This window comes from Phalacrocorax carbo, chromosome 6, assembly GCF_963921805.1.
Source record: "Phalacrocorax carbo chromosome 6, bPhaCar2.1, whole genome shotgun sequence".
In the NCBI taxonomy this organism is placed as follows: Eukaryota; Metazoa; Chordata; class Aves; order Suliformes; family Phalacrocoracidae; genus Phalacrocorax; species Phalacrocorax carbo.
In genome coordinates, this window is record NC_087518.1 from 19,282,221 (window position 1) to 19,310,206 (window position 27,986).

Consider the following 27,986-nt stretch of genomic DNA (forward strand, 5'->3'; position numbering starts at 1 on the left):
TTCCATTCCTTCAATAATTCAACCTCTTATTTCAAATCCACCCTTTCTTACCCTACAGAGACTAATTTTCCTTTTCCTAACTGTAACAGAACAGTCAAATTGGTTGCACCTTTCCACACAGCCCATACTGCTGCAACCTTACCGTAACCTTAGATATAATGCTCCCCTGACAGACTGCAAATGTTTTTCCAGCCTTCCTCAACGCATCTTCAGCCATGAAAGCTTCGTACTCCCATACCAGAGTATCTTTCAGATGGCCTGCTTTCCTAAATCTTCCCCTGGATGGGGAGAAAGTTCTTCCCTCTTCTCCCCACCTGGTGAGCAGTCAGCCCTGGTAGAATCATAATTAACTACCTTAAAAACCCAGTTACCAGACCAGTATACTGTGCATTTGTTTTCAGCTTTTGTTACTCCGCTTTTTCTGCTCTCAGAGTCTCTGGCTTTCACTCCAGAATACCTTGTTCACCTGCACTCTCCATCAATGTGCAAACCTCCGAGTCATTTCACTGAGGCAAACTTTTGTCAACTGCAAACAGACTAAAGCAGGACATATTCAACTTTGAAAGGACAAATCATATATTGATTTAGATGCACAAAACCAGTGGAACCTAACAAGACGGTTCGGCAGGGAATCTTTGCAGCTCCCTGAAATGGACCTTCAGGGCTCCTGAGTTGCCACCTACCAACTCTGTATTTATATTCAGGAATGTATACCTGTAGGTGGTTTTCCTCCTGAATCCTTCAGCTTTTTCAAGAAAGCAATCCCAGTTTTCTTACCCTGCATGGTTTTGCTACAGACTTTTCACAGCTCTCAACTACTACTTAGAAATCTGAGCCAAGATGCTCACAGATGTACAGTATGAGACCCAGTCAACAGGTCACGATGCCTACCCCCTGTTGAGCAGCGGAGGTTCAACCCAGCCCTCATCCAACCTTTCTGTGCTAAGCAGGACTTGAGTGAAGCCCTCGCACTCCTCCGATCCTAGCCCTGTGCTACTGTTTAACAAAGTTATTTGAGGGGAAAAAAAGCATAAATACTAAAAACTGTCAGTACAATTCTGAAGGAACCACAGAAAAAAACAGTTTCCACCAGCTAATACACAGTCAACCTCAAATGGGAGGACTGTTAGAGAGAAAGAATATTATCACACACTATTGCCTGTATTTTCAATGCATAAATAAAAATCTACTTGACAAGCAAAGCAGAATGACGAGCAGTCTGTAGCAAAGAATATTCTACTTCATGGGCATACTCTGCTTCCTCAAAGCATGTTCTACTAGTTGCCTAGAGATGCACTTGTGCAGATACATACTCAAGAGTTTTATCTGCAGTGACAGAAACGCATTCAGAGATGGAAGTAACCCACAGACTAAAGACCTTTCCTCAGAGGGATATTATGTTCCTTGCCCATGTACCATACTCCACCGCACCACTTCCTTTCTTCCTTTCCTCACACTGCAACATCTCCCCACCCTGCCAAGAGACTGCTGAAAATCATTACACAAATAAGAGAAGGCACATGAGTGCACTTTATGGTACTTGTTGTATAAAATTATTCCCAAAAAACCCTTCCATTAGGAAAACATTAGTACTGCCAAGTCAAGCATCCAGAACCAAAAAGAAGCCACAATTAAATTTTTCGGTGCAACCCTAATTTGCTCCCTCCTCCGTCCCTGCTGTCAGGGCTTGCAAGCAGGCCATCATACAACCTTCAGCTGGCTGACCATGGTAACAATCATTCCACCTCAGTGCAAGATTCCGGTGACTCAGCACATTTTTACATTGACACTGGCTAGGTGGACTTTTTTAGCAAATAAAGGAGAGCGATATCTACATACAGGAGTTGATTATGAATGGTTTACAAACACATGAGTGAAACAGCAAGAGTCTGAAATATTCCTGCATTCAAGAAAGTTATAAGCTTAAACTCTGCAGTCTTTTCCCAAGCTCTGTTATGTTCTTCCCTTTTTGTACCACTCTCTCCAGTGTACTGCAATTCTTGTTTACTAGCTGATTAGAACTACTCATACATCTTATCAGTGTCTAAGGGCTGCTCGCTCTCTCAATTTTTTTTCTTGACACAGCTTTAATTATTTCAGTCTTCTTAAATGGGTCACAGATATAACACGTCTGTCCTCCTGGTTATGTTCCATTCCACCTTCTCAGTTCGGTAAGATGGCACAAAACTTTGGAAATAAGTCATGTTGAGCACAGATATATCTACGAATCATGAAACCTAGCTAGCAAATCAACACACAGAGCTCTTAGACACTCACCACAGCTAAGCAGAAGGTCTGATAAAACAAAAACTGGAGTCGTTTTACCTTTCCCCACAATTACAACAGGAAAACCAACTATCCTACCTTAGCAGCACATGAAAGCGCACACTCAGTCTGTGAACGAGGCTTGCTATAGCAGTGTGCAGTTACAGACATCTGAACTGAAAAGCGTTCATTCCTCCTTCTAGATGACAGCAAGGTAGTGCACGAACCACAGTTCAGATCCATGAACTAGAGAACAGGTAACTTTTTGTGGAAGTAATCCAAAATGCAACAGAGATAAGCACTTCCTATCACTGATCCCCCACAGCTGCTAACGCTTTAGACGATGCCTCGCACTTAGTTTCCATGGCCCAGCTGTACATTATATCTGGAGAGCTTCAAACTTCATTTTAAGCTTATAATGGAAATGAACTGCATTTACAAAGCACTATCCGAATGCAAATTAATTATGTATTTTGTGCCGAACAAAATCATTACATTTCAGCACATCTATTGATGCAATGGTATGGTTCAAAACGCCTCAAATCCTCTCTTCTTCAGTATTATCTCTAAAATAAGGGTAATTAAACCACAAAAAAAAGTATGATGTTGAGACAGCAAGAAATATAAAATCCACAAAAATAATTTCAAAGTTTAGATTTAAGCACTATCTGGAAGCCAGGAAGTTAGGACTAGCTGACCTCAAGGTACTCACAATCAGGCAATCCTTCATACCAACTAACAAGTTAACACCTCTTATGGGTGCTAAACTGTGGTCAACATTCAAGCTGATATCTATTACCTTTCATGCCTACTAAAGCAGATTAACCATTAAGGTAAAGCTTTAACTACTGATTTCTAGTCCTAATAAAAAAAAAAAAAGAAGAAAATTAAAGCACACATGCTCCCCCACCCTACTTCATTACAAATAAAATATTTACAATACTAGAAAAGAACAAATGGTTAATAGGTTAGTACCTAACAACAGTATTGCCAGTTGCAGCATAATTGAGCTAACAAACTTCATTAAATATCACATTTAATCCTGGCCACTTAAAAAGTTATCACAACACCACATTGTTTAAAAGCAAACAAAGAAACTTGGGTAATTCCAATCCATACAAACATACATTTTGACAAAAACAAAGAGGGGAAAAAAGTAACGATAACCATGTCACTTCTCACAAAAATACTAGAGTAAGTTATCAATGTGTGTTAGGAAATGGTGTATAAGTTTCTAGGTTGATAAATTAATTTAGACATAAAAGACCCTAGAAAATCCCAGCAAATTTAAGCATCAACCATACCAAAGATACAAATAAGACTCCAATAAGCCTGCAACTGGAAGACAAAAACAAAATGTAAGGGAAATAATTTTTATTTTATATTATCCTATTATATAACCATTTTATCTTACAGTTTTTTGAATGTCATTCATCCAAGTATTTTTTAAAAACCCACATCACATGATGTATGAAAGTATAATGTTTTCTCCAACAAGAAACAGTTTTAAGTCTCTTTTGGCTTAAACTAAAGGATTTCAGCAAAACACTGCAAAATAGCTTAATGGAATTTGTAGACAAGCATCCCACTGTGCCTTTGACAGACTGAGAGAACTGCAGTCAAAAGGGAAATTTGGTCAAGTTCAGTCTCAATTTTGTCCCCAAATCTGCCAGTTTGCTTCTTTATCAATAAAGCCATTAACAGCTTTCACATTAAGGATCACACAGATAAACAAGACACCAGGAGACAGCTTCATAGATCTATACTTCCTGACCCTCCTTGCAGTTTCCTGCCACATTAAAAAACACCCAAACCAAGCCATTACTAAAATGCTTACAGATCAAGTTTAAAAGAGAAATGTATAGTTAATTTGCAAATGAGCCACCTCAAATGTCTTCCTGATTCATATGAAAATGCATTTTCACTTGTTGAGATGCAGGAGGTATTATAAGACTTTACAATATGAAATCAAACTAATTAGTTTTAAAATGTACCTTTTCTTTAAATGTATACATAGCATTTATATTAAAAAAGATTTATGAGCCTAGACAGCCCACTATTTGAACAGTGAGACCTCACAATGCCCTATTTATGATGATACCAGCAGCAGAAGTAGTATCACTGTACAGCTGGGATCACAAGAGTAGACAAGACAGGATGACTTCAAGCTCATTTTGTAGGAAAAGTTCTCCAATCTCCAAAGCACTTTAAGTGCAGGCTATACAAAATTACTCATTCCAATAATTAGTTAAAATTCCCTGTAGAGCTTGAGATATTCCCAAAGCAAGATCCCAAACTCATGCAGAAAAAGACAGACCCTAAAAAAGAGTCTGTAAATTCAACTGTCTTGTTTGGTTTTTAATTATGAACAAGTAATGAAAAAGAAACTGTATGCATTGACAATTTATAATAAAGAAGTTTCAACCCTCTACGATATATGGAGCTGTACTTCATAACAAACTCCATACCTGATGGAAATGAGATTGAAAAGTTGCATGAAAACTGAAAAGAGAAAAATTTAAAAGGCACAGAACTACCAAACTCACTTAACAGGACAGAATAATGTGGAGTTTGATTTTTATAGACTTCATAACAACTTCAGAAGAATCAGCGACTCACTCTCTACTACCTTCCAGCCGTGCAATGGAGACACTGCCTTTAGCTGAGGAAGTGCACCTTCCATTGTTACATTTTGGCTTCTCTGATAATTTTTCAATCACCAAATTCTCATACAAAGTATCTCTGGTGATATTTGCCAAGTGAAAATTACCAGAGTTTAGAAAGTGTTTCTAACAGTACCAAACTGAAGACACCAATACCAGGAAGCATTTCACTCTGAGCTCTGGTTACCAGGATGAACTCCACAATGCCATTACAGTGAAGTAATTTTTTAAGCAGTCTGAGGATCTGAGGAACTGCTACATAATTAAACTAAAAGCTTTCAACTGTACATGTCTGAACACATTTTTCATCGCTCGACATTTTTTGGTCCATCCAATCACGGCAAAGGGGATACTGGTCATTATAAGCCTGCCACTTGTACGTTCTGAAACTGCCAATTTAGACCAGCAATAAATACACCATTAGCGAACCTAAAACAGCAGCCTAATATCTAATTTTACAACTTCTGAATCTCCAAATTTCCAACAATTTAAAAAAATCAATACAAAGGTTAAGACTGAACAAGTATAGGAACAAGACATGAGGAAAACTGGTTGTAACAAAATGCAGTATTTGCTATCCAATAATGAAAGTTGCAATGTGCGTAAATCCTTGAAAGCAAGCTTATTGAATATATTTAACATTTAATTTCACAGATAAGATAACATAATTTTATTGAGACAAATTTGTTCGTGCTGGCATTTAAAATCTCAGATAAAACCAAAACATAATGGAGTGAAAGTAAGAAGATTTATGATTAACCTTCTGGAAATTCAGCGTCAGTGTGATTTTACTTGACACCTACTGTAAAACAGTGCTCAAAAGTCCTTTTTTGTTTTAGCTAAGGCTTCGGAGTATTTTTTACAAGTTAATCAATACCCTTATAAATTAATGATATGCTGAATGAAATAATCTTACATAGCATGAACACTTGCTGTGTATTCCATCAATTTACTTGTAAACATCAGAATATTGTTCAGTGTTTTATACTTTAAAACACTGACAACTCAATCTCCCTACACTGCATTATGTTCTACTTCAGTAAGTTATATTGCTATTGGTCCTTGCTCTACTGTTTTCTTCAGCTTTTTTTTGTTTTGTGGGTTTTGCTGGGCTTTTTTGTCAGGCTATTTATTTTCTAACTAGTTAAGCGGCCCACCATGCCAAATAAGGGCACTCTCAATTACACCTTAAGATGTAAGCCACATGATGCCTTCATACATGTGCTCCCATTGGTAAGAATGGGAGCTCTCTGCATTAACTCTGTCAATTAGGTTACGTCAGAAGGGTGTATCTTAGACTTTCATTCATTACCAAAGAGGCTGTCTGAAGAAAAGCTAAGAAAAGGATGATGCACACAGGGAGAATTACTCAGCTCTCTTTCACTGTACTGACTGGTTTAGAACACAAAGTAGTATTCAGTTGGCAACCTTTTACATTGCCACTCCAATATCAATGCTTCCATCAAACACACATGGACATCTTTTTTTCCATACAGATCTTACGCAAAAAATGCACCCCTTTCCTGCAAGCATGTACAAGAACTGTGCTGCACACAAGCATTTCATGTTCCTTTCTTCATATACTGGGAGAGGAACTGGCTTCTGACAAAGTGGATCAGCTTGGTCTCTGTGCAGAACACAGTAACGATGGTTGCTGCAAAGCACAGAGCCCCCATGCTGATGTGAATCAGCCTTGCCATCCAACCCTTATCGCAGCAGAAGAATACCTACAATAAAGGAAACAAGCAATTGCAGGAAAACTAGTCAGCACAAAATAGATATACTGTCTCAATAAAAAATAAGGTCCAACACATCTCTTGACCATGCGAACACCACCATCAAGCTGAGTGCAGTTTTGTAACAAGCACTGATCCTAAAGTAAATCATCTTTAGTAGTCACAGCACTTGATTTCTTAAGAAAATTCCATCAGCAAAGAAAGAAGCATTCAGGAGATACCTGGTTAATGTGGAAGCTATTATTACCTGGCATGCAGAAATAAGTTAATTGAGATTAGGAAAACTCTGCTGGTGCTATCACACAAGCCTGCTACTTTGCAGCAATGTGTTAGCCTATTTTCTAACAGAACCCCACTGTAAATATCCCATTCAAAAATATAAAGCTCTCCTTTCTAAGGCATAATGGATTTTCAATCTGTCAAATTTCTATACATTGAAATGCTACCATCTCCGTACTAATGAGCCAGCACAATTACCACCCTGTAGTCTGAATAAATATGATAAATATGCTCTTGGCAATTTTTGTTTCCACTCTTGTTTTACTTGCTTTTCCTCTATCACTTTTTATTACAGAACTTCTAATAAGAGTTTCTTTGTGCTACTGCCAAATTTCAATTATTATTAAGAACTAAGGATATGGATTTATCTACAGACAGCAGAAATGTGTTAAATTTTATTTTACTTATCAGATACACATTCTACAGGAAGCAGAGATAACTTCGTATCAAAGATAAAATCTCTTAATATTGTATCTTGCTTTGCCTGTAATGGAAGCCTTCCAGCCTGTCCTCATCAGCCTTTTTTGCTAATGGTATTTCTCTGCTTGTGGACACAGAAGTCATTTGACACTAACTTTCAAAGTAAAAGCAAAATCTGAGAAAGATGCTTACCTCTGAGAAACCAGTGGTTACTCCACTTATGATATAAACAAGTACCAAAAATGGTGAGGGAAGCAAGCCTGTCAAAGGTCTGTAAGTGCTTTCTTTGAAGTAATCATAGATACAGTGGATGCTGTGAGCTATTCGAATACCCATGTTAAAGCAGTTGGCAAGGATAAAGCCTATACTGCCATGCCAGTGGGTCAAGAAATAAGAGATAAACAGAAATGTGAAGGACAAGGCCAGCATAACAAAATTGTACCTAGGAAAAAAAAGAAACAATTTAACAACATACACAGTTATAGTATTTACTAGTATTTACTAGAAATCTACTAGTATTTACTAGAAATAGCAGTTTGTTTTCCAAAATGAGAAACAGAAATCATCCTACCATCTTCTAATGGAACAAGATAAATTTGAGAACCAAGATGCTAACAAAAAATTCACTGGAAGAACGGAAAATACATCAAACAAATTAAACCAAGAACCACATTCTGTGAAGGAAATTCTGTCTTACTAATCAGCTGTATACTCATTTCAGAAAGTCAAATTTAGTAGCCATGATTAGTAATGTAAAAACTTGTGGATTTTTTTGCTGTTTAATTTTAAATATGTATTGAAGAAAAACTGTTCAACACAGGTGAAGCTTCATTTACCTTCTGCTCCTAACAGTAGCTTTGAAAACAAGTTCACACTTTAAAGGGGGTCATGAAAGCAGCCCTTACTAAGTCTAAAAAGATACTACTTTGGCTGTGGAAAGCAGACTTGATTGAAATTAATTTGGAAAGGTCTTCTAAGGGACAGCCACTACACAAGTGAAAAAGCTTGACGGTAGCACTGGGAAGGCAAACAGGCTTCAAAGTCAACAACAGCATCTGAACAAAGAATCATGAAACAATCCAGACTAGAGGGGATCTGAGGAAGTCATCTAGTCCAACCTCCTAAAGCGGATAAACCACTGAATTCAGACCCACAACTTAGACCATTCAGAAGCGTACTTGATATACAGTAACCGTACATGAAAATTTTTAACAGTTGCAAAATTTTAATGAGTTTGAAGTGATAGTCTTACTTAAAAACTATAATTTCAAGTGCATATGTACAGAAAACAAGACTTCACATTTAAATTACTTTTCCAGTCAGTGATGTACCAAAAGCTAATATAACAATCTTTATTTCTGACCTTTTAACTCAAACATTTAAACACTTGCTAAAGCTTCTGCATCTAAACCTGCATGCAGACAGCTAAATGAGTTGCTTTTCAGTGGGGCAAGATATTTTAATGGTGACTCCAAATGCACCATTCTCTAAGGTCCTTACACATAGATTTTTAAGATCAATGTTTATCAATACAAGCATGTAAAAAAGAAAAGTAGTATATATCTGCTTGCCCATCTGTTTCACCTCGTTCTGGAGACAAGGAAAATAGTTCTTAAGGTGACTGCAGAAAATATTTGCTCTTTGGCAAAAAAAAATTCCAAGCATATATCCATGCAGAACAATTGTTCGGTTTACATACTGAACTCCAATCAAACCATAAGCAGATTAATTACAGGAATATTCTGGGGACACTATTTCCTACCTGTCTACTTCCTCTTTGCACATCAAAGCAAACGTAAAACATTCTGTTACTCCATTGATAGCAAGAAATAGGACGTACAAAGAGTAACATCGGAGGAGATCTGGACCTAAAAGAAACACATTAGAATAAGTAGATTATTATTTCTTTTCTAAAACTGTGTTCTTTTTACAATAAGAGGTAAGAGTTGTAATGTTATCCCTAACAATGGAAACTTAAGTTCATTTGAACAAGTTTCCCATCTAGATATCTTGACAAGAACACAAATAAACACAGCAAAATAAAAACAAAAACTCGGAGCATACAACAATAGCAACAGTTGTAACTGTAACAGAAAAGACATCCATCAAAAAAGTATTTTATTAAAAGGGATTTCCTAATTAAAAATAAATACTTATCGTAACCCAAACCACCTATTGTACAGAAATGTGTGGAAATTAATCCAACAGTCATTATGAGGTACTAAAAGTAATAAAAATGTGTACTTTGAACACAACAGTAAGAAAAACAGGCTGTTCAATACATTCAAAACTGTGCTAGATGAAAAATTATATTCAGATTTTTATGGGTCAGAAAATTTATACATGACTTCAAAATTCTGCATTTAGACCTTGATCTTTTTCTTGCCCTTTAGAAATTATAACACTGGGAAAAAAATCCCACGCTTTTTAACAGGTTAGGGTGCATCCATGAACACTCCTTGATGGCAACAATGTAGCTCATATTACCAAGTCTCCTCCTGTTTCATTTCTGAAGAACAACTCCCCAGTGAGCAGCAAATATACTACAGACATGGGGCAGAGCTGAAGACTTTATCTTCAAGTTTGCATAAAATATTATAATAGAGCACTCGGAAATAAAAAAAATCCAAATTAATACATCCATGAATATCTGATCAAATAAGTCAATACACATGCACTACAATTCATTTCACACATTATCATTAGGTTAAAAATAAAAGTACTTGTGAGTCATTTGACTTCCATCCATATTCCTAAACATAGCCATTTTCAGTCAAGTAAGCATGTCTAAAGTATCAGGCCCAGACACTCATTCTTGAAGAGGAAGAGGAACAGAAAACATTTTCTTCACAAAAAGTTGGCTGCCAGGGTCCAGAATGACAATCTTTCACATTTGCTTTCAAAATTAGAAACAAATCCGGCAGAACCAGTAGCAAGACAACTCAAAACAAGCAGCAAAAGTTATTAACATTTTTTCTTAGTTATGCAGACACAGGGTTTTCCTTAAAATCACCATACAAATCAAGCACCAGCTTCCAAATAACATGCAAGAGTCTAAAGAAAAAAATATTTAAATGCTTAACATTTAAGAAACAGAAAAGTGTCCATGGGGTTAGAATATATCAAATGATCTTAACACTGAATAAGATAATTGCAATTAATTTTAATACCCAATAAACAATATTCCAAGATTATGGTTTGAAGGTGCAGAACTCTGACAGGCGCAACTGTCTTCAAGACAATATACTGTCACATGCTTTTATTTGCCCTGTAACTTTCTCATCATTATAACAGATGTGAAGTGCAAAATTCAAGCTAGAACTCTCCCACAATGGCACACAGGCAAAATTTCCAGACAGAAATGCAACAAAAAAGCTCCTCTGAGGAACTCACAGATCTTCACCCAAGATAGATCTGTTAGGAACCAAGACATTACACAGGGCTCACCTACCAAAGACAGACTGTTTTTTCTAGCAGGAGCTACTGCAGGTCAACTGAAAAACCACTGAAAGAAGCCAAGAAAAACATAAACACAAATTGTAGCCTGGAGTTTAAGGAAGTAAATTTTCCTCTCCTGGAAATCCTAGGTGACCTACGAATTCCTTGACCGCTCCTGTGGCAGATTTGTAAAAATTACCCCTCAATATGTACAACTGTAGCAAGATTGTTACCATTATGTGGTTTAGCACTATTTATATTTTAAAAAAGGTAATTTTCGATGGAACTATGCATTCTTTGGTTCCAGTTTGTTGTATGGGGGTTGAGGGGGGCGTGTCCTTCTTTTAAACAGAGTTAACAATTTTACATCATGGAGTTGTCAAACAATCCTCTAAAATGTTCTCTTCCAACAATGTGAAATTGCAGGAAGGTAGAGCCCCAACCCTGACCATAGTTGTTTAGAACTCCTCAGTATATTTTAGTTTAAGGTGACTACACATTAAAGATATTACAAAGGCACACGTTCTGGATTCAGACAAACTCAGTCACTGATTTCAATAGAAGTTTTACATAAAAAAAATCTGCTGATTTACCCCAAAATTCATAATATGTGCAGTTTCTCTTTTAAAGAACGGGTTCTTTGCCAGTTCTATAAATCTTTACCTGCTCCAGCACTGAGCATTGAGCCTCCATAAATATCCAAAGCCAGCTGAGAATAGGCATAACCAAAAACCGTGATGGTAAGGCCAATCAGAAGCACAAGTTTCAACAGCAATTCTAATACATTTGCAGCCATAGCAACATCGTCCTGAAAAAAATTGTAGTCAATTACATGAATCAGAGTCAATATACTAGTTATCTTCATGGAGAAAACCTATTTTACAGAAAAAAAATCAGTTTGCACAGTGTAAAAAGGTACGAAATGTATTCTTTGTTACTGAATTATCCATGCACATGGTCTTAACTTCCAACAAGTTTTATATATTTATTATTCCATTTTACATTTTACACATTACAAATTCTGCACAAATATTAGCCATGAACATGTCTGTTAAAGGAAATGGGCAAACAGCACTTGCACCTGTTTAATAATTAGTAAATGGCAAAGAAGAACATGGCATCTGCCCAAGGCCACAGCCTGAATCAGCAGGAAGGTCAGACTTCTATTGTTGAATAGGACTACAGCATTTGCCACTCAAACAAACAACTTGTCAGTTCTACCACCTCATTACAAGAAGCATTCCTGAAATTCTTGTAAAGTAATGTAATTTCAGTACCTACAGTGAGAAGTCATAACCGTTTCACCAGCTGTATGTATCAGGTACACTATGTATAAAATATACATATATCTTTCTTAGCCTACCAGTGACCTGAAGCATGGAATTTGTTTAACTGCATGCTATGATGCAAGTAGCAGGAATACTGCAAGAAGTTGTCATAGTATCAGGCAAAAGTCCAGGTTGACTTTCATGACTGATAAAGAATTTCTTACCTAGAGAATGCAAGAATGTTACTTGGTGGAACAAAGCTCTTGTTTGTTTAACCATTGATACTCCACATACAATTCAGAAGCTCAAGAAAAGTACAGTTTTCTTCCCAAAACTCTACTCTCTGGAAACATTATTGTTTAATACTTAACAGCTACTTATATTTTCAAGTAAGTCAAATATTTTCAGACAGCATTTATTTGCTAGAAATAGCATGCTTTCATGATTTAAATAATTGCCCAAGTATATTTGGAAATACATGGTACACTAGGGTTTACATCACACTGTTTGAAGCAGATGATGTTAACTTCAGTTATAAAACAAGGCAGGATTATGCCACTCAGTATCTTAATTTCTATTTCATTAGCATTTTACCTATTTTCTTTTCTTTTTAGTCTAGCCTCACTGGACATTTTTGTTATCCATTTAAACTTCTCAATTTTAACAGCCTTTATACTCAAATTTCAACATGCTTCGATCAGTCACACTTCTGTGATGCAATTTATCTGTAACATAAAAGCGAGCATTTGACCTGTAATTAATCCAAAATAAACATACCTGCTTCTGATCCTTTACCTTCTTCCCTCTTTCCAACACTTTAGCAAAAAAGACATAAAAACTCTCCTCAATAGGCAAAAAGATAAACCGGGCAACCAGTGAACCAAGGTTATTCACGATATCATACACACCTTAAAAAAAACCAAACATAGCAGCAACCTGTAATTTTTTAGGTGCATTTAATTCCAAGTCTTTAACAATGACATGAATTCTAATCTAACATTTCCACCAGAGAGAAAACAAGTGGAACTTAGTGCAACATTAAAGCAGTCTTCCTTAAAAATTCTGACAGTCACAGCAACCACAGCTCAAAATTACAAGGCTTGCTCATAGATGGCAAAGCTAGATGGACAAAAGCATCAACTATCTATTAACATCATCAAACCACCTTTAAAATTCTTACTGTAGAAGTAGTTAAAAGATCCTGATGAATTTCACTGAATGTGAACAGGAATGTAAAGATCTACTGATACAGGAGAAGAGAAACATATCTATTTTTAGTGTGAGATTTTTTTCTTTTTACTTTCACTGAAGTGAAAGAGCAATCCTATGTGACATTTTACCAGTACTCCATCCTCAGCAAAACACTGCTCCAAATCTGCTAAGACATCTACATGTGTATTTATATACACACAGAGTACAGTCATTGAGAGAATATGAAGTCAGGCATATGCATAAGTGCTTTACATATTCACAGTGAAATAATAGAATAATGTTCTGGCTGATTTCATAGGTCTTGGAACCAACGTTTCTCAGCAGTTTGAGAGTACAGGCATTTTGAGTTTGCTCTTTTAAAGACCCTTCAAGTAAGAGGCAGCTCAATTGTTCTGCAGGGGAGGAGGATCAGAAGCAGCCGCAATTAATGGTGGCAAGCACATATACTCAGTATTTATGGGGGAACGTACTACTGCCAGCAATTAAAAGTAATTCAAACTAGCCAAGAAACTTCTAACAGTGGGCCAACAATTACAGCCTATTTTCCTTCCCCAAGCTTGATAGCTTGGTCTTTATAGACCCAGTGTGCTGCCAACTCAGTTATCTGAATGGCTACTGCCATACATTACTGTGTAACCGTGCTGAATTCTATTACAGAACAGTTTTGAGATGCAATGCTTTGAACAATGATGTTCTTGCCTTAACAGCTAACACAGATTCAAAACGAAGACAGAAAACAGCAGGAAAGCAGAATTACAAAACCTGGAGACAGACAACTGTAACACATCAGATAAGAACTAATTTCTTCTTAGGAAAAAAAATATAGATACATGGTACTGCATATCCAATTGGAAAGTTTTGAACCAAAGAATATAATTAAAATCCAGGATCTTAAATTCTTTTCTCTACCTATATCAGTATCAATCATTCTCCGAAATGTACCACAAAGTGACAAAGGCTTTGAAATCTTCTCAGACTTTCAAGTTATCTTCAAATACTTTAAGTCATTTTCAGAACCATCTAAAGAGCAGTGACTAAGGAAACTGCGCCACCATTCCACAACACCATCACACTTACCCTGATCTCCAAAATTTAACACGTTCAAAAAAGTCATCACATATCGTTCACCTGTAAGTTCAAAATAAAGAACTTAAGAGCAAGTCCCTACATCTTTCCCAATACTTGTTCAGGCACTTCCAACATTAAATATTCAAGAGACAAAGTCAAACGGGACAGCACCTAGTTCAGAATACTTGAAAACTTCATTCAGGTTCGTAACATCTGCTGGCAACAATCTCTGAAAGTTGCATGCCCACACCCCCTGCCAGCTTTCTCAAGCTTTAAGTCAATTTTATAAACAGTATTCACTAGCCCTTCTCCATCACCACTATACATCAAGCCTCACCTTCTGTCAAAATCTGTTTCAAGAAGGATTGTTGGAAGAAACTCCAAGTCAATCGTGCTTCCTTCCAGTTAACAAAGGTCTGCAAAAAAAGAACAGAAATGTAATAAACGTGATTGAAACTACAGAGTAGAAATATAAAATACAAAGCCAGTAAAATACTCCAGGCTACCTCTAACTGTACTGATGAGAAAACCACACAATGTCATAGCTACTAAGAGCTAATCTAAAATATTGCTCAATTCAAGCACCGCTATCACTCTGGCAAAGACTTTTTCCCTTGCTGAAAATTACTGTTGTTGCAGATTAAGTACCCAAACAAGCTTTCTACAGAAAATACTATTCAAAGTTTGAGACGGGGGGGAACAAACCTTATGCTGTTTAGCATGCCAACACAACTTTCACCTTCACTGTAGGTGAAAGTGTTTACTGCTCTTAAAACTGTCCCTGCAAGTCTTGCAACCAAGAACCGCCTTTCTTTTCTATCTGCAAATCTTTTTCAAAATGTCTTCTTCCTCACAGTCTCTTTTCATTTTTTTCTTGACTCATTTTCTATTGAGAGGACATCAGAAGTAAGCAGGTATCTGTAGGATGCTCTGTGCCACCATGTTTATATTGTGGGAAAGTCCAAGTACCAAAATCCATGGTAAAATGGTTCTGGTTTCTTTCCTGCCTCAGAGGCAATGATACCCGGTCATTCCCCTGCACACTGCAGATGTTCTATCTCCAGTTAACGGTTTGTGCAAAGATACTAAAAGAAAAGTCAGCAACAAGCCCATAATAATGAGGTCAAATTTCACATTTTTCTGAGAAGGATTTTACTGATACAGAAGTTGTAAGTACTTTTTTTTAATTAGTCATACCTCCTACAGTGCAGGGATATCCTCAAAATCACTCAATAAAACTCCACTATCTCAAACTAATTTTCAAAGCACTCTCAAGAAAAACTTAAAATCAAGAAATGAACTGTGCAACCTACCTCATCTTCCACCAAGCTAGGTAATAGTGCTTTCATTCTAACAACTGGAAATGACTTCTTTGTTGCTTCAGGAGACCCCAAAAACATCACAAAATAAATTACATAGCACATTACCAGAACACTGACATATAAAAGCTGGAAAGATAGGGAAGGAGAGAAGAAAAACAACCAGTGATACGCAGAATTACATGCTAAAATTCAAAATTAAGTGAGAACAAAATATAGTAAATAGTCCTTGTTCCTGTCAAATTTTAAACTAGGGAAAAACTTTAAGCCCCCAGGAATGCTACTGATTTTTTTTTAATCTGTAGGTTACCATAGCTCTCTGCAAACTTTCATGTTCTATTCAGCATTTTTAGAATGATTATTTAAAGTCCATTTATAAAGCAATTATTCACTCATCAAAAGACAAGTTGGCAGAGTAGCTACCATTTACATCTCTTTCTTTGACCAGTTACAGGCTATCTACTGCAGCCACTACAAAAAAATAACCAGATGTCCACATGAGGTGGATCACATTTTCATTTCTAGGTAAACTGACACTGCACAGGTGACAACCCTATTTTTCAGGTGCCAATATAATCCATTCCTCATTGTAGTAAAGAAAAAGTTCTCATCCGAGTACGTGTTACACATGATTTGCACCTTCTGATAAGTTGATAAAATTACATGCTATTATAATCTTCTACACAGTAAAATCCAAAGTCTAACATTAACACTGAAGCCAGGTGGTGAATAGTCTTCAAGCCTTAGAATGTATAACTGATTAAGAAGAGTTAACATAAAGCTTATACAGAATAACACAACCTCATTTGCAAAACATGCCCTCACAGACAGAGCAAGGTGCTTTCTTGTACATCCATTAAACTGATAGGGGTCGAAGTTCCAAGTCAACAACGAGTATCAGGAAAATAGTAAATACAAGTGCTAAATCTTAAACTTCCCAGGAGCATTTTCTCTCACTTCCTCCAAGTTATTTAGCAGGCTAAATGTCAAAGGCAGCAGCAAATAAAACTTCATATGAATCAAGAATTTACAGGAAAAGAGAACACAGAAAACTTACCTGAGCCAAGGAAAAAATGTAAAGGCCCCATTGAGGATAAAGAACTACTAAAATAACTGTCAAAATGCATTTTGATACTACTGAAAGGCTCTCAGCAATTACCTATAAGAAAGGGAAAACAGAGGTTTGTCGTCTGCCAACTTAACCACATACACAAACTTAAAATACATTAGTTTCACAGACAGAATTTATGTCGGAATATAAGACTTTCAAAGTTGGTGTGACTATCACAGTTTCTTTCTGCCAGGTTGGCCATCCTGGATTTTAACTTCTCCATAAATTTTCGATTCTTGCATTTCAAAATTCCTCCGTTGCACTCTTCTAGTCCTTTGTACAAGACTTCAGGGAGAAAATTTTACTTGAGACAATCATGTTCTCAATTGCTGTTTTACAACTTCATGCCAACTATCAATCTAAATGCAAAATTATGGAAGCTGTGTGCCTCTCCCTCCAATTAAAACCTCACAATTAAGTATTTAATGATCACCAAGGTGATAATTTCTAAATAAGCCAACACTCTTGTTTCAATGGGCACAAATTCATATCTATGTTACAACTATGTCACAGTACTAAACAGCACACACAGGTTGAGGGGTTTTTTGATATGCTAGAATATACAAAGATCTAGTTCAGGAATCTGTTCTTTTTAACGGAGAAAGATAATTCATACACACATACCCCATGTACCTTACCAACCTTAAGTCTCACAAACAAATGAGCTTGTGCTAACACCCAGAACGGTTCTCCCAGAAGTTCAATAATTGCAGAAAGACCAAATGCCACTACACCAGCCTGATAATGAGGAACCACAGAAGGATCAGGTACTTCAAGCAAGTGTAGCCAGACTAAGCCCAAGAAAACAGACCAAAAAACACCAAGAGGGACCCTAAAAGGTAACATAAAAATAAATCAATACAAATGTTCCTTAAGCAGAAAAAAACCAAGAAGATTAGATTTAAATCTCACCTACCACCATAATAGTAAAAAAAGCCCTGAGGAATTAGTTTCTATTGTTACAACACCAAGAATACTTTTTTTTTGTAATGAACATTTTTAAGGCATCCTTTTGCAACACGTGGAAAACATTTTTTCCTACTTGTCTATTTTCTACTCAAGAACCTAACATAAGGTCAACTATCTGCATTTCTTGTTCCCTAGGACCGAACAATTATCCCATATGAGCCTGCAGAATACTGCAAACCCCTCATTGCTGCAATTTTCATAGCTTGCGGTTACCAGGGGTTTGGCAGACAAGCTTTGGTGGATATTGCTGTAATAGATACTGCACCTGAGGTATACCAGTTCACAAGTATGTAGCTCAGAGCAACTTTGATTAGTGACTGTAGCTAAAAAGCCAAGTTAGGCACAGGAGTGCAGACATGTTTGACACTGCTTTAGGAACATGAAGCTTCTGGCAGAGTGCAGAAAGTTTTATATCATTGCAGCAGGATCCATTTGACCCTCCCATTATCAGATCCCTAAGGTATTTGACATCAAGCTCCTAAGATGTATTTCAGATCCTTCAAGAAAGTTAATCTTCCTTTTAAGTTATGCTTCTTTATGAGGAAAATTTAAAAAGAAAAAGGTGCACACAGTCATTGCTAACTATAATTTAATGCCCACTTGAAAGGCTGTCAGGTAACAGAAAACTGATTATAATACAGTGAAGAGAACAGATCTAATACATTTAAAATATTAGTATTAAACCTATCCCTGAAAGAGACAATCCCTCTTCTTTATACCTGGATACGGATGACCACACACAACTTACCATTCCTGGGCCAGATCTAATTAACAGCTGTGCAGTTCCAGGGAAAGTCAGTAGTGTGACCCAATGGAAGACTACCATTTTTTCATGCAGGGCTAGTTTTCCACCCTACTTCTCAACTTACTTCTCAACCCATCTAATTGCAGCTGCCCATCTGCAAGATCTCACAGAGAGGTAGTAGCAGAGAGGTGTCCAGGAACCAGAAGGGAGAAACAAGTTATAAAATCCACTGAGCTTCAATGTGATAACACACTCTGGCTGCAGCTTCACATAGACTTTAAGCTATCCAATTTCTGTTATAAACAACACTGCAGTTGAAAGTAGTAGTCCTTATTCCCTCTTATTTAATTCCGTCCCTTCCTTTCACTGTTTCACATCCCTCCTGCCCAACACAAACATTTATGTTGCCATGCCATTAAATCACATCAAGGCTCAAGACGTTTAAAAAAATTAGGCTGGGGGGGTAGAATATATAAAGCAGCAGCTTCACAAACACATATAAAGTAATAAAAGAGCAAGACTGAGCAGGCAGAGGGAGAAAAAAAAAAAGACTACCTATTTGTGCAATAGGATTTTCCTTTAAAAGCTACAACATAAAGGAAACTCCAGACTAAATGACAGAACAAATAGCTCCTGATAACACCTTTGAGGATGTGCTTTCCCACGTGCTCCAAAAAGAGCTCAAGTTCATAAATGTTAGAGCAACAGACATGACCAGCTTCCTGCATAAGTCCTGAAACATGGCTGAGGCTACTAAATACTCAATGCTGAAAAAATTACCTTGGTAGAAAAACACTCTTATTTTGTGAGCTCTCAGACAAGAATTAGAAATAAATTCTAGAGAAGTAACTTTTTAAATGTATCTTACGTCAGCCACAATAGATTAATTGTTTTGGTCCAGTTTCGCTTTGTACTTCCACTCAAACAAGCTCTGCGAAATGCCTCCCTGGCTAGGAAGACAACTGTTGAATACAGTAGAGTTAGCCTAAAGGAGGTGATGGGAGAAAGAAAAAAAAATAGGAGAGAAAATTATTTCATTACATACTACTTCTGAAATCCTTCATGCAGTAACGTCACTGCCAGTCTTTACACTGGACTGCCTGACAGACAAGTCTAACCGGTACGTAGAGAAAACGTAGCGATGAAGTTAGTTATCATCATCTCCTAAAAAAGGAGAGAAAGTAATGACGTGTGATTATTCAACTGGTAAGAATACCTTAAGCACACTATAACCTAAAGACGCAGTTGCAAAATTTGTTGTATAGCAACAGCAGATAACCACAACTGCATCTAGCTTTTTCTCAGCAAGCTGATGGTGTAGTGTAAAATAGGCCAGCAGCACCTCTGCTTCAGGCCAAAAAAAAGAAACACGGACACATTCAACGATCAAACCCTGTAAAACAACAGTAAATCAAACGGCGTTATGCAAAGCGTTATTAGCGACGCACCCTGCAGGTCGTAAACGCGAGGTCCCGCACCCAAAGCAGGCGCCTTCGGAGACCCCTGCTCCGCGGGAAGCCTCACGGGCGTCGGGCAAGCGGCGCGGCAGGGACGCGGGCCGCGGCACCCCCTCACCTGACGTTGACGACGCCGATCAGCTCCCTGGAGAGGTAGCGCAGAGTGAACGCGTTCAGCCCGAAGGTGACCGCCCGGAACAGCACCTGCGAAGGAAGCCGTACGGGCAACACCTGCGGGCCGAGTGGGGCCGGGAAGACTCCCGCCAGGCACCGCGGAGGAGGAGGAGGAGTGGGGACGGGGAGGCGGCCGTGGGCGGCCCCGCACCTGCAGCGCGGCGCTGGAGGAGGCCAGCCGGGTGGTCTGGCTGAGCACCTCCTGCGCGGCCATCGCTTCCCTGCGGGCAGGAAATGGCGGCGCCGTCGCGCCGCGATCGCGTCAGGGCGGCCGGCAACGCCCCGCCCTCCGGGGCGGAAAAAATTGTAGAATCATTAAGGTTAGAAAAGAACTGTAAGATCATCAAGTCCAAGTGTCAGCCCAACACCACCATGCTTCCTACACCATGTCCTGAAGTGCCATGTCTACATGTTTTTTTTAACACCTCCAGGGATGGTGACTCCACCACCTTCTCTGGGCAGCCTGTTCCAATGCCTGACCACTCTTTCAGTAAAGACATTTTAACGAATATCCAATCTAAACCTCCCCTGATGCAGCTTGAGGCCACTTCCTCTCATCCTATCGCTAGTAACTTGGGAGAAGAGACCAACACCCACCTCACTTTTTCAGGTAGTTGTAGAGAGCAATAAGCCTTAGCTTTCTCTTCTCCAAACTAAACCACCTCAGTTCCCCCAGGAGGTCCTCATAAGACCTGCTCTCCAGACCCTTCACCAGCTTTGTTGCCCTTCTCTGGACACGCTCCAGCATCTCAGTGTCCTTCTTGTAGTGAGGGGCCCAAAACTGAACACAGTATTTAAGGTGCAGCCTCACCAGTGCCAAGTACAGGGGCACAATCACCTCCCTGCTCCTGCTGGCCACGCTATTCCTAATACAAGCCAGGGTGCTGTTGGCCTTCTTGGCCGCCTGGGCACACTGCTGGTTCATGTTCAGCTGGCTGTCAACCAACACGCCCAGCTGCTGGGTAGCTCTCCAGCCACACTTCCCCAAGCCTGTAGCATTGCGTGGGGCTGTTGTGACCCAAGTGCAGGACCCAGTACTTGGCCTTGTCAAACCTCACAAAATTAGCCCCAGCCCATCAATCCAGCCTGTCCCGATCCCTCTGCAGAGCCTTCCTACCCTCAAGCAGATCGACACGCCTGCCCAGTGTTGGGCAGGCAGGGGCCTGGGCGCAAACCCGTAGGGAACAGGGCTCATCCAGCTGCTCTTGACATAAGAGGATAAACATGTTGTCTTCAGTAATGCTTGGGACATGAATGGTTAACTTCCAAAACAACTGGGCACTCCAGCCCGCTCAGATGCTAAAACTAACAGTCAGCACCAGCTTTTTGCTTCACAAACAGGTTTTCCACTAAAACCCTAAAAACTGCATGCTGGCTTATGAGAAAAGATATCACATTAAATAGCATTTTCTGACAAGAGCTATTTTCCAGAGATTTCTGAAAAATCTCCATGTGAGTTTCACCAATCCCCTTCTAGACTGAGGGCAAATCCCTGAGTCCTCCCTGACTTAGGGAAAACAAGCCAAAACTGAGCTGAGATACCCTCACCGCAGGAAGAATAAAGCGCCTTACTTCATTCTGTATTAAAAAAAAACCAAAACAAGACCAAAACAAATTCCTAAGACCCCAAACAACCAGCAAATAAACACCTTCAAATAGCAAATATACAATTTAATTGTAACGTACTTGAATTTAATCATATACTAACTTGAAGTCTTCTAAACAAATAAGACTTTCGACTGAGTGTAAATCAGCACAGTCATTCCAGACTATTTCAGATTATTATTTATAGCAACAATATATGACAAGATTTTGTCCTTCTATTTTACCAGACATTCCCTCCAGAAGCATGGCACTTCTGGCTCAGAAGTCACATTTTACGTAGCAATGCTACAGTTAACAAACTTTTCATGTCAAACGGCCACTGTTAGAAAGTGTTTTCACAGCAGGGGGTTGGTGAAATCATCCAAGCCCTACTTGATTTTGACATCTTCATGACAGAATACGAACAGCAAGTTTAAATCAGGACCTTAAAAAAAGCTAGATCACCAACAAAAATTCTTCAGGCTCATGCAATAGAGCCATCTCTCCATTAGTTTTGTCTTCTTCATGAAACCCCCTCCTCCAAAGCATTACAGCCACCACTTTATTGTCTATGTGTTCAGAGTAAGGTTTTTCCGATTTTTTCCTTCGGTCATTTTTCCTGATAGCATTCCTGAAGTAACCTGGAAGTGATGTATAGATGTGGATGTACGTGGCAGAGGAGTATATCATTTGAATTCTTAGTGTGGTACTAAAGTGTGATACTAATAGTGGGAACACATAACTTGTAAAAACCTAACAGAACGATATTATCCCATTGTAAAGATGGGGACAGAGAGAAGAAACTAATCTGTGTTGGGTAATTGCAGAGACAGGAAGAGATCTCAGATTTTGGGTTAAAGTATGGTATTAGCTACCCAAAGGGGAGGAAACATTGCCACTCCTTTAGGCAGTTTTCCAGTTCTTACATGGAAAAGGCAATTTAAAATGTTGTCCTAATTCAGGCTTTGGGCTTTTCTTACTGGCAGTAATGGTGACAGTGGAAATCCAGAGAATGTCAGGGCTTGTACTGATGTCAGTAGGGGTGGCTGAACTGTGGGGCTTAAAACCCATCACAAATTACCAAATATACTGCACAGGGAGACAAGAATGCAGCTGAGAAGCATAAAGCATGTAGCATCTACCAACCTTGCAGTAAGGATTCATGTTATTCTATATGTATACACACATTTTCATGACAGAAGTAGAGAACTTCTAGGAATAAAACAGGAGGAATTAGCTTGCTAACTGGATGCAATAGTCCGACCCTTTCAGGCATCTGCCATGGGCAACAGTAAGTGACAACTAGCGATGTTTTATTGGACAGTTTGGCATGTCATCTCACATGGCTGAAACAAAGAGCTGCAAAGCATGGGGAGGTGGAAAAAGAAGAGAAACAACTGTAATGTCAACTGTTTTTGATAGGAACCAGCTTTGCCACTTACACCCTTTTGGCATCAATACATCTGAGCCACTAGATGGCAAACGGCCTTTGAGGCAGCCGCAGCAAGACACACTGGTCAATCCCCAGAGCACATGCTTGAGGGTAGACAGAATATTTTTACTCCAGTAGCATCTTTCAGATTCTACTGCATGTTGTGTCTGGACAATAGTTAGAACAGGCCAACTCATAATAGTAATGTGGCACAACACAGATCAAAACGAGAGCAGGAGCAGTATTTCAAACTTACAAATTGACCTATCAACTAACTTGGTTTTATTCAAAACTGTGTGTGAACAGGCTTAGCAACTGAGTTGACAGAAAATGCTTATTTTTAGTAACATAATTTGAGAATAGGTATAACTTCAAGAAGCACCAAGTTACTGAACTGGCATACAGTGTTCAGAAACCTTCACGAGAATATGCAGTCAAAACAATTGCCCTCCAATTCCCACAGCAGGCAATGCCCACTTAGAGCATTCCTGCATCCTCTCACTGCAACGATTACCCCCTTGGGTTGTCTGGAAGCAACCGTTTGTGGTAGCATACTTTAAAATAGTTCACTTTGCTTAACAGCAAAGGAGGCAAGATAAAATTCTGCATAGGTCTTCACTTCCAGAGTTAGGCTACATCTGGAACTAAACTAGACTGGATGTTCCTCCGGCACAGAACACACACTCCTTGGCTCAGGACAATGGGATAAACCCCTGTTATTATTAGAGGTACAGGGAACCTCTACAGCAGAGAAGAGCCTCTTTGATCTACTCCAAAGCTGAACTAGACTGTTGTATATCCAGGCCTTAGAATGAGTTGGGACTGTTGCTTCAGACTTCCAAAAAGAAAAATCTTAGTGTTTTATGGTGCTTAGTATGTGTGTCCCACTTGCAATAACTGTATTTCATTACCCCATTAATGAGGTATTTCAAGATGAAAGGTGGACTTTGACTTCAAATTACAACCTTTATAGAAGTTGAAAATTTACCACCTATTAGGAGCAGTTAAAGACCTTCTGTAATATCACTTCCTCAGAAGGGAAGTCATCTTCAGGTAAAATATTATAGCTAATTTCCTTCAGGACAAAAATTCCCAAACTAATGACAAAGTGAGACTTGGAAGCAGGAATATATTAAATCAGCAGTGAGACCTTGAAACAAGCTTGATCAGTTGCGACTTCTCATCTGTTCTAAAACAAAGATCTCATTGCAGAATCAAAAATCAAATCCAGTACAAAGGATCAACAGCAAAACCCGTTGATTCAGCACACAGACCAAGCGAGATCCCCAATGCCCACAAGGAGCAGCCAAATGCTGCTGCTGCTCATGTGCCCAGCCCTGCGCCTCTGCAGCTGGAAGGAGAACGCTCTGAGGGCAGCAGACCATCCCAATAGCATGTACTGCATTAAAAGATGGATACGCACACCTCTTCCCATCCCTCTGGACCACAGCATGATTCTGTCTCACGGCTAGACATGTGGATTCTAGTAAAGGAGACGAGTGGGTACAGAACTGGAGCTGTACAATACTGGCTGTGCAGAGCTCAATTATCACAGTATCCCACCCTTTGTAGGGAGCGTGCTGCTTAACAGAACTGCTCTGCTTCTGCCACAGGTAGAACATAGATTCTAGTAGAACAAAGCACATTTGCCATTTCATTAACAAGGATGAAATACTTTATTCACAAGGTGGCAAGAGATTATTTTCCCAATACTGCTCAGAAGCCTTGTGCCAGCACAGGACAAATTAAGTCTGGTTTTATTTTTCTTGGTTTCTTTTTTAAAAATAATGCATAGGAGAGATCTGTCTCTCTGTTCCTGATCATATAAATCTTGTTCCTTTACCGAAATAACTCTGAGTTTGGGGTCAAAGCAAGGAGTCACATTGAGACTTACCAGACTAGGCACTAAATCTCATTAAGCTTTCTTCCCTCCTGTGAGCACCCCTGTCGGATCAGGGACATATGTGGACCTAAGAATGTAAAATTTCCAAATCAGTGCAGAACTGCAGGAAGCAAAAGAGATTCACAGGCCATTCACCAGCAAAGGACCCACAAGGAGTTACTGCTATGCCAGTTTTTCTTCCCTCCAACCAAAACGTCCCCAGAGGCCTTTTTAGATTTGTTTCCCCAGGCCTTGTGGAGTGAGTTAATCTCTCTGTGCATGTTAAATGGTTAAACAAAAATTTGCATTTTTTTTCTGACTGCATTATTACTTCAGCAAGAATGTAATGGAATAATAAGGGGACTATCTGAGGAATGTAGAGCAGTGTTTTTTTCCTGTGATATGCTACCTTTGAAAAATGCACTGTCTTGGCTTTCCAGAGTAGCCTTGGACTTTGTAGTGTTAGTGTTAATTTTACCTCATGTTTTTGAAGTGCTGTGGCACTTAATGCACCATTTATATGTAATTTGATCAACTGGTTTTATCTTATCAATTTCACTTTTAAATTTAACTTTTATTTATTGAAAGATTTTATGTATTAAGTATATGGAAGACTGACACCTTATATGTAAAGTATAATGTAAACCAATGTTCAACTCAAAGGAAAAGCAAAAAAAATACAGCAAATATACAAGTCAAATAATAAAATATTAAGGATGAGATAGTGCTAAATTTTCAAAAACAGTGTCAAATGATAACACTGCATACTTTACAGTATATAGGCAGATTTTAAGAAATAGCATGTATTGATTAGAAGAGCAAAAATGAGTGTGCTGCACAATGCTGCCTGCTTCCAATAAGCTTTACACTTTTCTTGTTCACTTTGTAATTTAAAAATCTGTTAACATGCAACAGACATTCTAAAATCTACAAAACCATCCAAGTTCGTTAATCTCCGAGAAGTAATAAATTACAGTAGTGTTATCACTGGAACTGGCAAGCTCCTTGCTTAAAATTCTTGCAAAATTTGTACAATCCTCAAACATGTACATAATAAATTCTGCACAATCTTTACTGTCCTGTGCGTTCTAAATAGTAAGCGTTTCCTTTGTATGTATTTGTATATGTTCAGCTGAAGATTATGTCTGTCTTGCCTTCCTCAAGGCTAGAAATTCCAGCCATTTACACTATGATCTGAGTAACAGTCTCTGTGTTATCTGTCTCTTAACTGGCTTCAGAAACTTTGTATCAGCCCCTCACTTTGAACACTGAATAGACAATTTATCTAATTGCAGTGCGCTTTGGAAGCCTATCAATATATAAAATGAGAAATCTATATAGGAACATCTCTCAATCTTTTTGGAAAGTTTATATCATCAGCAATAATCATAAATGAGAAGTTCTCTTCTGGGTTGTTTCCTTTACCTTTTAAAAGATTAACTGCCTTAATTTATTGTTCATGTCAGATATATTCAACTATCATTATGATGAGTACTGTTTCTGGTGGGGTAGTACACCTCAAATTTTCACCTACAAACTAGAATTATAAACATGGTGATGGGCAGGTGGTGAGACAAAACATCTACACTTTTCCTCCTTCCTATGCATTCTGTAAGATTAACTTCACAATTATACTTGCTGCTACAGATTTGGTATTGACTAATGAATTACTAGTGAATATATGGAAGTGTTTTCTGGAGCATAATAGCCATAGCAAAGTTATAGAATCAGATTTTGCAGCTGTGAGCACTTGTGCTTGAAAAATCTCTAGTAGCAAGTGCTTGGCATCTTTGCACCACAAAATGATTCCATAAGCTCCAGGCTACCTCCCTTGAGAAAAAATGTACTTGAAAGATATGGAGGTGCAGAAATCCTGCAAAAGAGACTTCTGCTTGCTATACAAACACATTTGTTCACAAACACTATTTGCTTTAATAATCATACAGAAATAAGTTTCTGTTCATTAAAACAGTTCATAGCTGCTGAGTACTCATGCAGAATGATCCTCCTATATTTTAGAATTCAAAAAAGAAGTGTTATTAAACTTTCTTTGACCTCAGCATGACATGTTTGTGCATGAAATGGCCTTAAGGCTGTGAAAATCAACAGTGACAATAATTTAATGACAATGGTAAAATATACACAGTGGGAGGACTCAACTGTCAAGTGCTTTTGAAATACACGTTACAGGAGTCTGGATTCTGAAAATGCATTGAATACAAGATATTCCTGTAAAATATTCCAGTTCCTCTTTCTTTTGCTCCTTTGATTCATCTGGAGACTTACTTTTGAAGTATATGGAGATGTACAGGAGTTACACTTGACAACCAGGAGGATATCTGACACAAAAAGGGATAAGCGTTTTTGCCACTTTAGGTAATTCAGCATCTAGGAGTAGCAGCACTTAATGGAATGCCTTATAAAGGTTGAGAATACAGAATCTGTGAGTCACCATTCACGGCCTTCAAATTACATTTGCAGGATATCACACAATATTGTCCATGATTACCTGTAGAACAGAATTATGAGTCAGGTATGTCTTCATGTCATTCATTTCCACCTCCCTTGAGAGCTGACTTCCATTCTTCACTGAAATAATCCCTCTGAGAAAGACAGTGATTAGTTTGACATATTGATAGGAAAAAAATCTCCACCCCCCTTATGGGACCTCCTCCAGCATTCATGACAATTATGGCTAAGTGAAATGCATTTTTTGGATTCTTCTTACTCCTTAGAGGAAAGCAAGGAATCTCTTAGTTATGAGTCCCAGCATATGTTTATCTATTCAGTTTCAGAAACCCTCACATTACCCTTCAATGGTTGAACTTCACTTTCAGTAAAAAAAAAAAAGAAATCCAATTTAAAAAAAACAAACCTCACTAGCAATACAGGAAAACAGAACTTAACACTGTGCCCACCAGACCTCTTTCAACTACAAATAAGGAAAAAGAAGAGCTCCCAAAA

General features: G+C 38.4%; 1 protein-coding gene and 1 long non-coding RNA gene across 4 annotated transcripts in view; both read right to left on the reverse strand.

Moving 5' to 3' along the window:
• Positions 1-3,604: 3,604 nt before the first annotated feature.
• Positions 3,605-20,372, reverse strand: RFT1 (RFT1 homolog). 3 transcript variants are annotated; one of them, XM_064454041.1, is made up of 13 exons: positions 20,276-20,372; positions 20,069-20,154; positions 19,362-19,478; positions 17,422-17,611; positions 16,726-16,827; positions 15,663-15,797; positions 14,687-14,765; positions 14,359-14,409; positions 12,847-12,977; positions 11,465-11,609; positions 9,126-9,231; positions 7,556-7,805; positions 3,605-6,655 (listed from the first exon to the last, which is right to left on the reverse strand). In XM_064454041.1, exons 1-13 carry the CDS (start codon positions 20,336-20,338, stop codon positions 6,491-6,493), a joined length of 1,620 nt encoding a protein of 539 aa, XP_064310111.1. In that variant the 5' UTR covers positions 20,339-20,372; the 3' UTR covers positions 3,605-6,490. The 3 variants fall into 3 exon arrangements, with proteins under 3 accessions (XP_064310111.1, XP_064310113.1, XP_064310112.1); XM_064454043.1 differs by lacking the exons at positions 20,069-20,154; positions 20,276-20,372 and adding exons at positions 18,497-18,647; positions 19,942-20,053 and having other exon boundaries at positions 17,422-17,517; XM_064454042.1 differs by lacking the exons at positions 19,362-19,478; positions 20,069-20,154; positions 20,276-20,372 and adding an exon at positions 18,497-19,358 and having other exon boundaries at positions 17,422-17,517.
• Positions 20,373-24,398: 4,026 nt separating this feature from the next.
• LOC135313853 (uncharacterized) overlaps positions 24,399-27,986 on the reverse strand; it is a 61,610-nt gene continuing 58,022 nt past the window's right edge. The window contains exons 8-9 of the long non-coding RNA XR_010373345.1: positions 27,309-27,625; positions 24,399-25,110 (exon numbers count right to left, since the gene is read on the reverse strand). This is a non-coding gene — a long non-coding RNA (uncharacterized LOC135313853). The remainder of the gene's footprint in view (positions 25,111-27,308; positions 27,626-27,986) is intronic.